The sequence below is a fragment of the Pygocentrus nattereri genome, chromosome 3 (genome assembly GCF_015220715.1).
Source record: "Pygocentrus nattereri isolate fPygNat1 chromosome 3, fPygNat1.pri, whole genome shotgun sequence".
Taxonomy (NCBI): Eukaryota; Metazoa; Chordata; class Actinopteri; order Characiformes; family Serrasalmidae; genus Pygocentrus; species Pygocentrus nattereri.
This window is the reverse complement of record NC_051213.1, coordinates 10,549,857-10,563,607: the sequence shown is the minus strand read 5'-3', so window position 1 is coordinate 10,563,607 and position 13,751 is coordinate 10,549,857. Positions and strand designations below refer to the sequence as shown.

Genomic DNA, 13,751 nt, shown 5'->3' with positions numbered 1-13,751 from the left:
ACACCACAAACTGCCCCAAATAACAATTATAAAATAAATTATTCAAAGTTCAAACCTTTGATGCTAGCAATGGTTTGAGAAATGAAACGGCCTCATCATGTCATTGACAATACCTCATTTATCGATATCGAAGAAATGTCATATGTTAGATTTTAATAATTATCGCCGTTGTTTTAACACAGCGATGTCACTGAGAGATGGATAAGATTTGCTCATCTTAATTACTGCATGAGCTCTAAAGGCTGGAGTTTGACTTTTCACTCCAGAGCTGCTTCCACATCTGCAGGTCCCCATGTGTTTGGTCTCCCCTGACATCACCTTACAGTACTCACATCCTTCACTGTACTAGAGGTAATTGCTTTTCCATGTCTGTCAATGGCTCCCTCTGCCACTATGATTATGTTCAACCTTGAACCTCGGGATCGAGTCTGGGGTCATGAACACATTCATAATTCCACATAACACACAGGAAGGATACATCAGCAAATCCATCAGAAGAGGTTACTACATAGTATGAAAATATATAACATATTCATATCGTATAAAACTACATTGTTACAATTATATTCTGACATCTCAAATGTAGACAGTATATCTAACACTCCTCATCATGAGACTGTTGTAGGACTAAGATTACATTCATAAGCTTATGTTACTGCATGGGCAGATACTCTTGCTTGAATTAAGAAATACTGCCTGGAGGATATGAAAATGATCTGTTAGAGTAGTAAGATCATTTGATACAAATATGTCAACGTGTAGAATGTGTAGTTAAACAATCTTGTAATATGAGCCAATCTTACAATAGGATTACATTACAGAATACTTTCATTTGCTAAGTTATCACTATTTGCCATGTAAAATCACCAACTGGTTCACATACTGCAATCAGCTCAAGCACTAAACATTAAAAGGTTCAAATACAGCTGTGTCTATAAAAATGGAGCATGTTGAAAGTCTTGGAATGTGAGGTCTACGTTGTTTTACCGCAGAGAGTTTCTCACACATCTTCTCCTCCCAGCCGTCTTCAGGGGGCATCTCAGGAATCAAAACCCAGTCGGCTCCACATGCCAGAGCACTCACCAGTGCCAGGTAGCTGCCCACACATATAGCAAGACACACCATCTCACACAGTTTTTATGGAATCAGCCAACCCCGAATTCAGGTCTTGAATATGCTAAGTGAAATGGTGTATTATTTTAGCTGTAAAGCAGAGCAGCAGAACATTCTAACGCGCTGTTGTGAAAAGGCAGCACTCAGACTGAATTAAAAAGTAGGATACAGGAATATAAAAGCTGAAAAACCATACACAGGAATGGGTAATTTTGCTGATGATAAATGTGATGCTCAGATAAACGATGAACTTATTTCCAAATTATTCTTCTTACCCACAGTGTCTGCCCATCACCTCCAAAACAAATGTCCTCTGATGGCTGAAAACACACACAGTAACAGTAATTAGTCTAGAAATGGTTTATGGTGAGCAATTATAAAACAGGGCTAACTGCTAAGCTAAAGTAATGTTACCACATGACTTCATATTCACTAATACCATGTTTTCACTAATATCTGGTTTTCTGATCTGTTTAGAAATTGTGGCCTTCTTACATTTATGGTTATTAGGTTTTAACATACTGAAAAAAAAAACATTAAATGTGCCATAACTTTTGTTTTATTTATTTTTAAATGTATTTAATATGTTAAATTCAACAAAATAAAAGTAACTGTCTATTAAAATGTGAAGAAGAGTAATTTGACCAAGGATGCATGAGCTTTTGCATTCAACTGCATGTTCACATTAAGGTTAATGCAGGTGCATTTAGTCCCAATTTATACATTTCATGAATGTTTATAGGCTTTTTCAGATATGTGCATGAAAAATATCAAATATTGGCGTCAGCCCCAAATTCCTACATCAGTGCATCTGCAATATAATCAATTGTATATAGATGGACGCTACCAAAACAAAGCCGGCACACAAACACATACATTTTCAAAGCGGCTTATCGCGGGGTACAGCAAGCACATAAATATATATATACACACACCCAAAAATGAATTAATATGTTAGTAAATAATATTATATATTATATAATTTAAATATTAAATATTATTATGATTGATACCAACATTTCAAATTTGTTATAGCTGAATTTGTTCACATTTCTTCCCTTCTAGTACATGTGGCAGTAGCATGAGATGTCATACTCCAGACTCGCTCAGCTCTAACCTTTGAGCGGTGGTCATGATGGCGTCCACTACTTCGATGATTCTGTGGAGAGCCGAGTCTGTTCCAATGGTCATATCGGTGCCACAGAAGTCGTTGTCAATGGATCCTACCATGCCCACAATGTGGAGTGCTGAATACCGCTGTACAGCATCTTCTTCAATTAGACCTAGAAAACAGCACACAGACCATATTTTACATGTTGAGTGAAGCACAGAACATGTTCAGAATAAGGGAAATACTCCAGCATCTCAATATCTTGCATTCAATGAAAGAAAGAGAGAAAATAATACTGAGAGCTAAAATAGATTTTGATCCGACAGACACAAGCATGTGATTATTCCCCAGACTCAAAGGAAAAGCTTTAAAAACAAATAAAGACATCAATCACCCCCATGGCTCTCTTTACTCACATACTGAATCATTTCACATGAAAAAAAAACAAGAGATCCAACCTCACATTTTTAATACCCTTCTATGCTGGCGAGAAGGACGTTGACAGATTAAGCATCAAGGAATGTCTCAATATCAAATTAAGTGTGATCTTAAGATATGCTATCCTGTGCCTTGAGATTCCTTGTGGAAATATCATTCTACTCTAATGTGTGTCTGGAATACAGCCAGGCAGTGTCCTGATCTCTCAGCATGGTCATAAAACAGCATTCTCCATTCCCAAGACAGCTACTCAGCATTAATCTCTTCGCTGTAAGGACACAAATACAGGCACAGACAAACGTGCTAGGGCTGCACAATATACTGTTTGAGAATTGTTATTGTGATCTTTTCAATATTCACTATTGAATATTTATTGCCAACTCTTTATTTTTTACTTCATGATATTATGATAAATTAATAAATATTACTTAATTTGGTCAAAACTAATGGAGCCAAATCCTTAATCTCAAATCTCATCAAGAATTCACTAATGTGTTTTTAAATATACTGTAAGCTCATAATAGAATAGAATAGAATAGAATGCCTTTATTGTCACTATACACAGTACAATGAGATTAAGAGCAACTCCATCTCAGTGCAAACACACAATGTAAACAAATGACACGGAATAGAATGGGGAGGGGTTGTGCACAGTTCTATGCGTTTGTATATATATGTATATGAAATAAATATAGAAACAAAATAAAAACTATGTTTTTTACAAGATATAAATATGGAGATATTTACAGCTGTATTGTATGTACAATAAATATTGCACATTGCTAAGTATTGCACATATTCCTGTATAATGTACATACATGTACAGTATGATTGCACATTTCCGTATGCAGAGTATTGCACAGTAGCTGATAATGGAGTCTGGGAATAGACTGGTATGTAGGTGGTGATGGAAGTCTGGGGATAGACTATCAGTGCATCTGTGAGTTGAGAAGTGTTATTGCTTTTGGGAAAAAACTGTACTTAAGTCTGTTTGTCCTTGATCTGATGCATCTGTACCGCCTTCCTGAGGGCAACAGGTCAAACAGTACAGATCCGGGGTGCGAGCTGCGAGCATAATTGCAATATACAGTGATATAATTGAAATACTGCTCAGCAATTACATGGTTAAGATGCAACCAAAGCCATTCAATGTTTTGATGTGAAATGAGCCATTCTAGAGGAGCTTACTAGAAAACAGATGTCAGAAGTCTTAAAGCTACTTCACAAAAGTTTTTACATAAAATAGAAACACATGCACAGCCTGACAATGTTTTATAATACATTTATTTAAAACGCATACATGCAGGACACTGTATGGGATAAAAACCTTAAATATATATTATTATTAATATATTATTAATATTTTTCCTTTTTCAGATTTACAATTGTTGTACTAGTGTCAACATCATATAAAAATACTCAGAAGATAAATGTAAGTTAATTTTGGATAGCAATTAAAACGCCTATATTTGTGTTGGCAAAACCACTGTGAAGAAACCTGAGCTTCACATTTGACCTCAAAATCCTTTAACACACACACAACACACCCATCCACCCCCCCACCCACTCACCCACCCACACACACACACACACACACACACACACACACTGCATACCCTGCTGGACCAGTTCAGTCAGCAGCCCGCTCCACTCCTCCCTGAACAGGTTGGCCCCTGTAAGACTGCCATCTCCACCAATCACGCACAGGTTGGTGATGCCACGCTGTACCAGGTTATGGGCTGCCTTCAGACGCCCCTCGTGTGTGCGGAATTCTTTGCACCGCGCACTGCCGATCACAGTACCACCCTGGAGGAGGCAGGATATTAAATCTTTGTTTAATGTACATTACGTTTAAAAACTTCATACAATGTAAATTTAAATGTAAAAGTAAAAAGTCGTCTTGTGGGTACGTGTCACAAGCAACCTATGACTACCTTTTTACACATACATAAGAAATAAAATATCTAACTAGAAGAAAATCAATTGTATTCTATTACGTTTTCACAATTTTGACAATTTTACATTATTATGAATATAAGGATAACTTAGGCATCAACCTCTAGAGACTGTAAGCATTTTATTCACAGTCATTGATTCCCCTATAGAACATTTATCATTTTAAAATCACTAGCAACAACAGTTCACTGTAGAGAGCTGTAATCTGGAATGAGCCGACAATAAAAATCTCTTGTAGTATCATAGTAAGGCATATTTGAAAACAGAAAGTGGAAAACAAATCTGAAAGCAACAGTATCATTGGCCAGCATTTATGAGGAACCTGTATATGATTAGATTTCTCCATATCCGAGACTTTCAGCCAAAATTGTTGATAAAGCCATATTTTATACACGTAAATCACATGGGTTAACACTTATGAGATAAAAGTGTCAAATGTAAGTGCTAATGACACAAGATTTGTACAAACATCCATGCATTTAATGGTAAAATGCACAGTGTTTGCCCAGAGAGAGTTGTTTTCCTAAAGAGGAATACTCTACCAACTTCAGAGATCTTAAGTAGTTCTTAATGCTTAAACATACAGAGGCGGTTGCCTTGGAAATCAGTAACCTTGCTCCCCTTCAGTTCTGAGCAGAGCAGCTGTATGTCTAGCTCTGTGTGTGTTTCTGATGGCTGCCTCAGTGTATCTCTGTGTGTGTGTGAGAGTGTCTGTTTCCGAGGGCCACCAGCTTCTCATGACACTCACCACTTGCAGCATGCTGGAGACACTCTCCCATTTGGCCTCCTTTATGTTATCACCCCCATCCACCATACCCTGATATCCCTGTGGGTCAGCACGTACACACGCACACACACACACACACACACACATACTGCATTTTATTACACACATTTATCATAATGTGCATTTTTACATATGTATTATACATTTCTATTATTAATGTACAAGTGACACTACATACAGCAGCATGTAAATGTTATGTTTTTGTTAATTTTACAAATGGAAATTTCTAAGTACCAAATGTGGCATTGACTGAAAGTTCAACAACTGCATATTCAAAAGAATTTCTACCCAATTCTAATAAGCTACGAATGAGATTTTTTTTACTCTAAGCCTTTGTTCTAAATTTGACTTTTAAAGGTTAGCCTGGTCCCTGTGACAGACGAACACAGTGGCACATACTGAATAAATGCCACAGCATATGGTCTCTGCTGTATGTGCACGCATGCAGCCACTGGTGCTGGGTCAGCACCGATTAGCCACACAGCTCCGAACAATCCATTTAACGCAATAAGGATTGGATTGCTTAGCAGAACGCTTCTCTGAGACTGGCTTTGTACACAGTGACAAAAATGATTGACTCTTCTTAGGGATGCACTGATATGGGATTTGTAGGCCTCTATCGATATAAAGATATTTTTCATGTCCATGTACATTAACATTGAAAAAATAAAGAATTAGGAGTTAAATTAGCTTTAAAGAGAGATATAACACTCATTTGTAAGGGGATGAAAATGCAGTGACAGGAAAAGGAATAAAATGCAGATGTTTTAGTACAGTAGCCCAACAATTTGCTCTTCTATACAGTCATAACATAAATACATCAGTTTGAAAAATGGGTCAAATCTAAACATTTGCCAAATTACATAGACTTTATATAATTATAAGTACATTAGAATATATTACTTAATATGTCTATATTGTGCTTTTATTATTATTCATAAATCAGTCATAAATACAAAAACAAATCATTTCAAGCATTACTATTTTACTAATATATGTCTATTTTTATTAATATCTGTATATTAACCTACACCATACCCTCTTTACTGGAAAAAAAACAAATGATTACCTTTTTGTTTCAATTCTTATTTTATTTTAATGAATAGATTAAGTAATAAATCAGTGAATAAATAAACCCACACAAATCTTTGTGATCACTATCAAAGCCATATCTGTAAGATCTTATGCAGTGCACATCACAGTACACAATACCTCTGTCTGCAGTGCAGTGCAAACTGAACCCCTTATCTTGCTGCATAGCCAGTGTTTACAATTCACATACTGCAAATAAACTGTGCAGACAGCCTAATTTGAATTGTAGTCTATACAACTGCATGACTAAAATGTGTCAACTAACACAGGTGTCATTAGGTCAAAGTCCTCTTCATATGTACTGTCACATCAGATAAGGCTCTGTTTATTTCCGTTTCTCATTACTTGCAATAAATATTCCTTGTGCACAGTCTAAACAAACTCACCTCATGAATAAAGTAAACTTTGGCTCCCACATAGATTCCCATTCGGACCACAGCCCGCACCGCAGCATTCATCCCTGGATACATAAAAAAAACAAAGACATGTAAAGTATATGCATACATTAAAGGAATGGCTCAATTTTAAAATACTGTGCACATCACTGTAAGGCAAAATAGTCCCAAAAAGAAAACTCAGAAAACTATTTGGCCAACATCATTACATATGAACACGTATAAGATATGCGTAGATTCACTGGCGGTTTTAGATAGTAAATAAAATGGCTATATTTGTGTTGTAGCGATGGTGACATCTGGTTCCCATCACCACCACTGTGAAGAAATCGGAGTCGGTGAGCTGGTTCACATCAAACCACTGTGAATGACTTTGTTTACATATCAACCACTGAATTATGCAGAGATACAACCATTGCGCAATTTTGCGATTGCAATAGGACTCAAAGGGAGATGCAACTTGGACTGGCGTACATGTGACAACATTTCCTTGTCACGTAGGCCTCTCGTCTCGTATTTCACCTATAAGAAAGGCACTGCGCTTACCTTAAATGAGTATCTAAGCTACAGGGGTTTAAATTGGGTGGACACTACTGTACTGTCTGCCCAAATGTTAATATGACATGATATGTGCTTTGTGTTTTGTATGTCCAAGTTAAGGGCTTAAATACAGCATTTGAAGACGGCTTTTTTTATATCTACAATTCCACTGATTTTTCAAAATGTCAACATAATTCAATGGGTAAAATGTATACAAACCCATTCAGAGCGGTTTGAAGCAAAATGCTCTGCTCTAGAGAAACTCACTGAGACAGAACTGTTCACAATAGTGGTGACATGTACCAAGTGTTGCAAGCACAATTATAGCCATCTTATTAATTATTCAAAATGACCATTGAACCTACACTGTTGTTCTTTTATATAGATAATGCTGATGATGGTAAAACAGTTGCAAATTTAGAAAAAATGTTTTTCTGGGTACTCTTTGCATGCCCTGCATGTACCTCTCTGCTATGAATGGATTAAAAAATACATTTATGCTAAAACCTCTCAAAACTATCATAAAACAATGTCTCAGGCATCAGGCACCACATTCATACCCACTCTGAGTAGAAACAGTCTAGGAGTTAGCTTTTAGAAAAAAAAAAGGATGGAATTTTCCTTTAAAGACTATATGTATGAGTGCACAAGTGTCTGTGTTGTCTGTCTCAGTTCTCTCTCCCTTCCTTGTTTGGTAAAACTCCCACAAGCTCCTCCTTTATCATGACTCTGTCTTTCTGAGGCTCTTGTGGAAGTTAATTGCTGGTTTAGCTGAGAGCAGTGTAGGAAAAAAACACCGGCCTGCAGTCCATCTGAAAATGGAGTACAGTCTTTTGCAGTGCAGTATAAATAATTGCATTAAAGGTTTTGCTTTCCCACCACTTGCCAAACTGCCTCACACTGAAACTGTAGATGACGTGTAATGGTGTTACTAGGCAACACGTTGAGCCAGACCAAGACTAAACATTAGGACCAGTGCAGGCAGCACTGCTCTGTTCCTCAGAAACTGAAGCTTCAGGATGAACACTGCAAATGTAAACAGCATTGCAAAGATAAATACACCAGCCAAAGTCAGCTGTGAGTGTCAGTAGAGATTTGCATACATCAAAATAAAGCTCCTTTTAAAGACATGATGCAGCGGGGAAACCGTGGCATTATAACTCCATTCAAAACCACAGAAACAAACTGCTGATGGAACAGCGAGTCTGATGTTTCATTTAGACATGCAGTAGATTATTTATCATCAAATATCATATGTGATATTTGCACTATAAGTCAAAAACTTTGTCCAATGTTTTTTGCAAGGGCAGTGGTATTAAAGGGCCCATCCATCCATCTATCCATTTTCTAAGCCGCTTCTCCGTCAGGGTCGCGGGGGGGTACTGGAGCCTATCCCAGCAGTCATCGGGCGGAAGGCAGGATACACCCTGGACAGGTCGCCAGTCCATCGCAGGGCAGACAGACAGACACAGACAGTCACTCACACATTCACACCTAGGGGCAATGTAGCACATCCAACCGGCCTGACTGCATGTCTTTGGACTGTGGGAGGAAACCGGAGAACCCGGAGGAAACCCACGCAGACACGGGGAGAACATGCAAACTCCACACAGAGAGGACCCCGGTCGCCCGGCCGGGGAATCGAACCCAGGCCCTCCTTGCTGTGAGGCCACCACGCCACCATGCCGCCCATAAAGGGCCCATTCTCATTTCCTTGCGTAATATTTGTGTAGGTTTATGCACCAAAACAGTCACAATTTATTGCATAATTACCATTTTCCAACCTCTCTGTATCCTTAAGAATTAAATAGGTTGTTTGTGTTATCTTGTCTTTAAGACTGCTATATGTAAACAAGCTCTGCTCTGACTGGCTGCCATTATATGTGCTTCATTCAAAACACAGCCTGGACTAAAAGACTGTTTAAAACGTCAGCGTGAATGGGCGAAGCTAAACTGCTGTAGGCTGAATAGGTGGGTATATGTAAATTTATGGGTTTTCATAACATCACAAAAACAATTAATTAAAAAATTAATTAGTTTCCATATGTGGACTGTGTAAACTGAGTAATGTGTAGTAGTGAAGTTACAGCTTTAAACATAGTAAATCAAACTATTTTATCTTGACAGTTAGAAAGTTAGAAAAATGTCGTTTTCCATGACAGGGTCCTGTAACTGGGGGTTTGTCCCCCTGTGCTGCATTAAAAGCCTCTGCTCTTCTGGGAAGGCTTTACACTAGATGTTGGAACATTGTCGTATTTGATTGCATTCAGCCACAGGAGCATCAGTGAGGTCAGGTGCTGGATGGAGCTCCATCACTCCAGAGAACACATTTCCATTGTTCTACAGCCCTCCACTGGGTGGGCTTTATATCCCTCTAGCTGATACTTGCATTGCATTGGACACGGTGACCTTAGGCTCACGTGTGACTCCTCCAGAACATCCCATTCTATTAGCAGTGCTTTTCTATAGGGACTGTGTATGCATAACACCTGTATAAGCAATGTGTGCACCTTAAAGAGAACTCACAATTTCCTTATTAAAAAGGTACTTTGGGACAGTATATATACTTTAATTCTGGATGCACTGCTGATGTGTGATCTTTAGTTCAAATGGCTTTCAGTATATTAAACCTTGTATGGTGTTCTGGTCTGTGGAACCCATTTTCAATGTTTACCAAGAGAAAAAATGATTTTGTGAAGTGCTTTATTAATATTTCAACATCAGGTTCCTTGGTCTTTGCTCATTTTCTATTATCAACATATAAAATAACACACGACTTCATACTGCCCCCCCCCCCACACATTTATATGGCACGTGGTGTTGGGGTGAACCTGCGACAGAATAAAAGTGTGGAGGTGCTGTGTCTCTTCACTCTGTTCTCCTACCACATGGCCTGTTGTTTGTGTGTGTGTGTCTGTGTGTATTTGTATTCGTATGTGTGTGTGTGTGTGGACAACATTGACAGACTGCTGACTGGCTGCTACAGCTGCTAAAGGAGAACCCTACACTGGCCACTTGTGTTATTTTAAGTATCTGGTATTTTTACATTAATTGCTATGGATTGATGGCCATTGATTTATGAAACCAAAAACACAGTGGGTCCACCAGACCCACTGAGTAACAAAAACACAAACACTAACATCTTCTGTTTAACAGGGACATCACTCTTACATTTTTATCCTTTCAGCTTCCACTAACTCCTAACATCTTTAGGTTTTTCTAAATGTAACTACTAGTCTTATTTTAGACTGACTTTGTCTGTTTACTGCTCTCACTGAATGACATGTCTTCGGTGCTTTCTAGATTTATTGACTTCCCACAGATGCTCCAGCTGAGACGCCTAACACTTACAGAAGCTCATCAGTGATGTTATCAAACCTCCACAGGGCTCAAATCAATACATACTGCCTGAATCTCCATTAGTCACCATCTTAAGCAGTGTAGAAAAACCTCAAAACCGGATTGAAATGCAACACTTGAATGTAGGACTACTATATACAATGGTGCTAGTCAGACTAAACACACAGTAACAAACACAGCCTGTTTCATTCTAAGGGATAAAGAGAGCAGATGTAAAAATGCATTGACTCTTTGAGGTACATAAACCCACACAAATGTCATACTTGGACCTGGGGTTCTGGGGGTTCTGCAAGAAAATATATTATTGGCTCCTTTAACTTGCTAAAATCTACAACCTATTAATACATTTAACCAAAAAGATGAATTTGGGGTCGCAGTGCCTTGAGCTTATGTACATTTACATGTATTAATTTAGCAGAGCCTCTTATCCAGTGTTAAAAATCTAATTGAGGTCAAACCACAGCTTGACCTAATGTATATAGCTATAAGAGTAACAGAAGAGTTTAGTCAAAGGCTTTGACATCTTTGCCCCAAATGAAATAGGAAATTTCCATATTTCGTTGTTAAGCGTGTAGTACCCTGACTGCTCTTTACCAGAAGCAACTAAACTTGTTTAATCTGTCTTTTTTCCTACTCTTTATAGCACAAATATTCCTTCCCAAGGAATTCCCTTTCCCATAGCCACTCTACATGGATCCTTTGACTCTGATCTCTGGTTGGTTCAAATAAAAACATGGCACCACATTTTAGTGACAAAATGCCAGCACTCAGGCTTTTCCTCCATGAGTTGTGAGCCAGGAGTCACGTAAATGAGCACGCAAGCTAATCCACAGCTGTTTTCATTTAAATTGGAGTTAAATATAAAGCAGTGAGTGGTAGAACAGCTCCAGTGCACTGTTGCACTATCACAACCACAAACTGCTCATTTATTTGACATGTTACGACCTACTAATGCTGTTTCTCACAAAAATATCTTCCGCATCACATGTTTTAACATGCCCAAGTCAGATTTTGTGGAGACATACCATGGATCCTACATCATATACGTCATAGAAGCAGCTCAAAAGTTGCCAAAATGCCTGAAATGTTTATGATGAGGTGGAACTGGACAATATACCATTTATACTAGTGTACCAGGACACTGCTTTTCAGTTTTATATTTAGTCATGTATTTCATAGACAATGAGCATTACATCCATGACATAAAGTGATTAAACAACAGCGTCTTTGTTGCCAAACAGTTTGTCTTAAGGTTTTTACCTCTACATTACGCTCTTTACTCCTGGTATCCAGGACCTGACAGTTAACTGCAGGAAATGCTGATTGACTGGGTGCTTCAGCCTTTAAAATGTTAAAAATATGCAAATGAATCCTTGGTTTCCTCTCTAGAAAAGTGCTTTCTGGCTGGTCAGTCCTTTCAAACAAAACGCTCAGATTTTTAACGTGAATATGAAACTGTTAAAGAGTGAAACAAAAGATGTTAATGTAAACTTATTAACAGTATTATTTTTAACTATCATCTGAGACTGTGATATCATGACATCTGTCATCATCATCAGAAACAAAACCTCATCTCTCCAAAACGGTCACTTTATACGAGAAACAAAAATCTTAACTTTAATTGAACACAATGTAAAAAGATTTTATATAAAGAAATTTTGGAGTCATTCATTTTTAAGGTTGGGGCTCACAAAATATTGGCTAGAACATTAAAACGGGACTCTAAAAAGCACACGTTGTTTTTTCTACTACATTATGTGGCCCTGACCTCTTACAAGCCCTTTGCTGGATCCCCTGCAGTTTGCACACAGAGCTATGATGTAGTCAAGTTGGCCCTGCACTTCTTGCTGCAGCATCTCGACAGTCCTGTGACCTACGCTGGAGTTCTGTTTGTGGACTTCAGCTTGGCATTCAACACCATAGCGCCAGAGCAGAGCCAGTTTTCTGGGCCACATCCCATCTGCTGGTGGATCATGGCTTTCCTCATAAACAGGAGACAGTAGGTGCAGCTTGGGAAACACATGCAAGACCACCAGACCATAAGTACTGGTGTACCACAGAGTTGCATGTCCTCGCCCCTTCTCTTCAGTCTCTCTAGTTTGCAGCTGACAGCACCATGGTAGTCCTCATAGCCAGTCAGGATGAGTCAGCCTATAGACTCTCCCTCCCTCCTCAACATCAAGTGGTTTCCACTGCGGAGCCACTCAAATTCCTGAACACCACTATATCCAGGGACCTGAATGGGTGAGGAACAAGGTCTCCGTAGCCAAGAAAACACAGCAGAGAATGGGCCTCATTCACCAACCATTCTCAAGAAGAAATTTCTTCTTAAAACCTCTTAAAATGCAGACGAAAGTACACAAATACAGCTGATGACTTAGGGCCATGAAAACCAGCACAACCAGACATGCCAACATGCTCATCAACCACAGCAGACACCTTGCACTGTAAACTTAAACTGACCCTTGCAAACATCCTACTGTATTGGAGTACAACTCCTCTGTAAGATGATGCTTGCTTGCAATTGTACAGATCTTAATTTACATAAATGTTTACATCATTCTACATAGATATTGTAGTGTATATCTACCACTACTCAGACCTGCATATAGATATTCATATGTGCATATGTACATATATTCACACATTTCTTTAGCTCCTTTCACACGGGTACTTTATTATTCATTCATTATATTCTTATTTTATTTGTTCCTTAGTTAGATCGCTGTCAGAAGTCTGTGTTCACAGTTGGTGAAACAGTTTCACCAACACAGTTGGTGAAACAGTGACTCTGATATCTTGAGGCATCATGTTATGAACTTCCTGTCACATAACTTAAGGCACGTTTTCAGCCGCTCCTTATTTTTGCTGTATCGAAAAACCCTAGCGAAGTTTTCAAACTATTCGAAAAATAGATTCACTAATTAAGATACAAGGTGACGATACGGGAAACATCATG

General features: G+C 38.4%; 1 protein-coding gene across 9 annotated transcripts in view; it reads right to left on the bottom strand.

The window, feature by feature from the left end:
• pfkpa (phosphofructokinase, platelet a) overlaps positions 1–13,751 on the bottom strand; it is a 43,762-nt gene that overhangs the window by 28,561 nt on the left and 1,450 nt on the right. For 5 of the 9 annotated variants that reach the window (XM_017704985.2, XM_017704967.2, XM_017704952.2 and 2 more), the window contains exons 2-8: positions 6,884–6,957; positions 5,367–5,444; positions 4,279–4,468; positions 2,231–2,396; positions 1,389–1,433; positions 988–1,096; positions 333–428 (exon numbers count right to left, since the gene is read on the bottom strand). In XM_017704985.2, coding sequence (XP_017560474.1) covers positions 333–428; positions 988–1,096; positions 1,389–1,433; positions 2,231–2,396; positions 4,279–4,468; positions 5,367–5,444; positions 6,884–6,957 — 758 coding nt within the window. The remainder of the gene's footprint in view (positions 1–332; positions 429–987; positions 1,097–1,388; positions 1,434–2,230; positions 2,397–4,278; positions 4,469–5,366; positions 5,445–6,883; positions 6,958–13,751) is intronic. The other 4 variants (XM_017704975.2, XM_017704960.2, XM_017704944.2 and 1 more) reach the window with 1 other exon arrangement.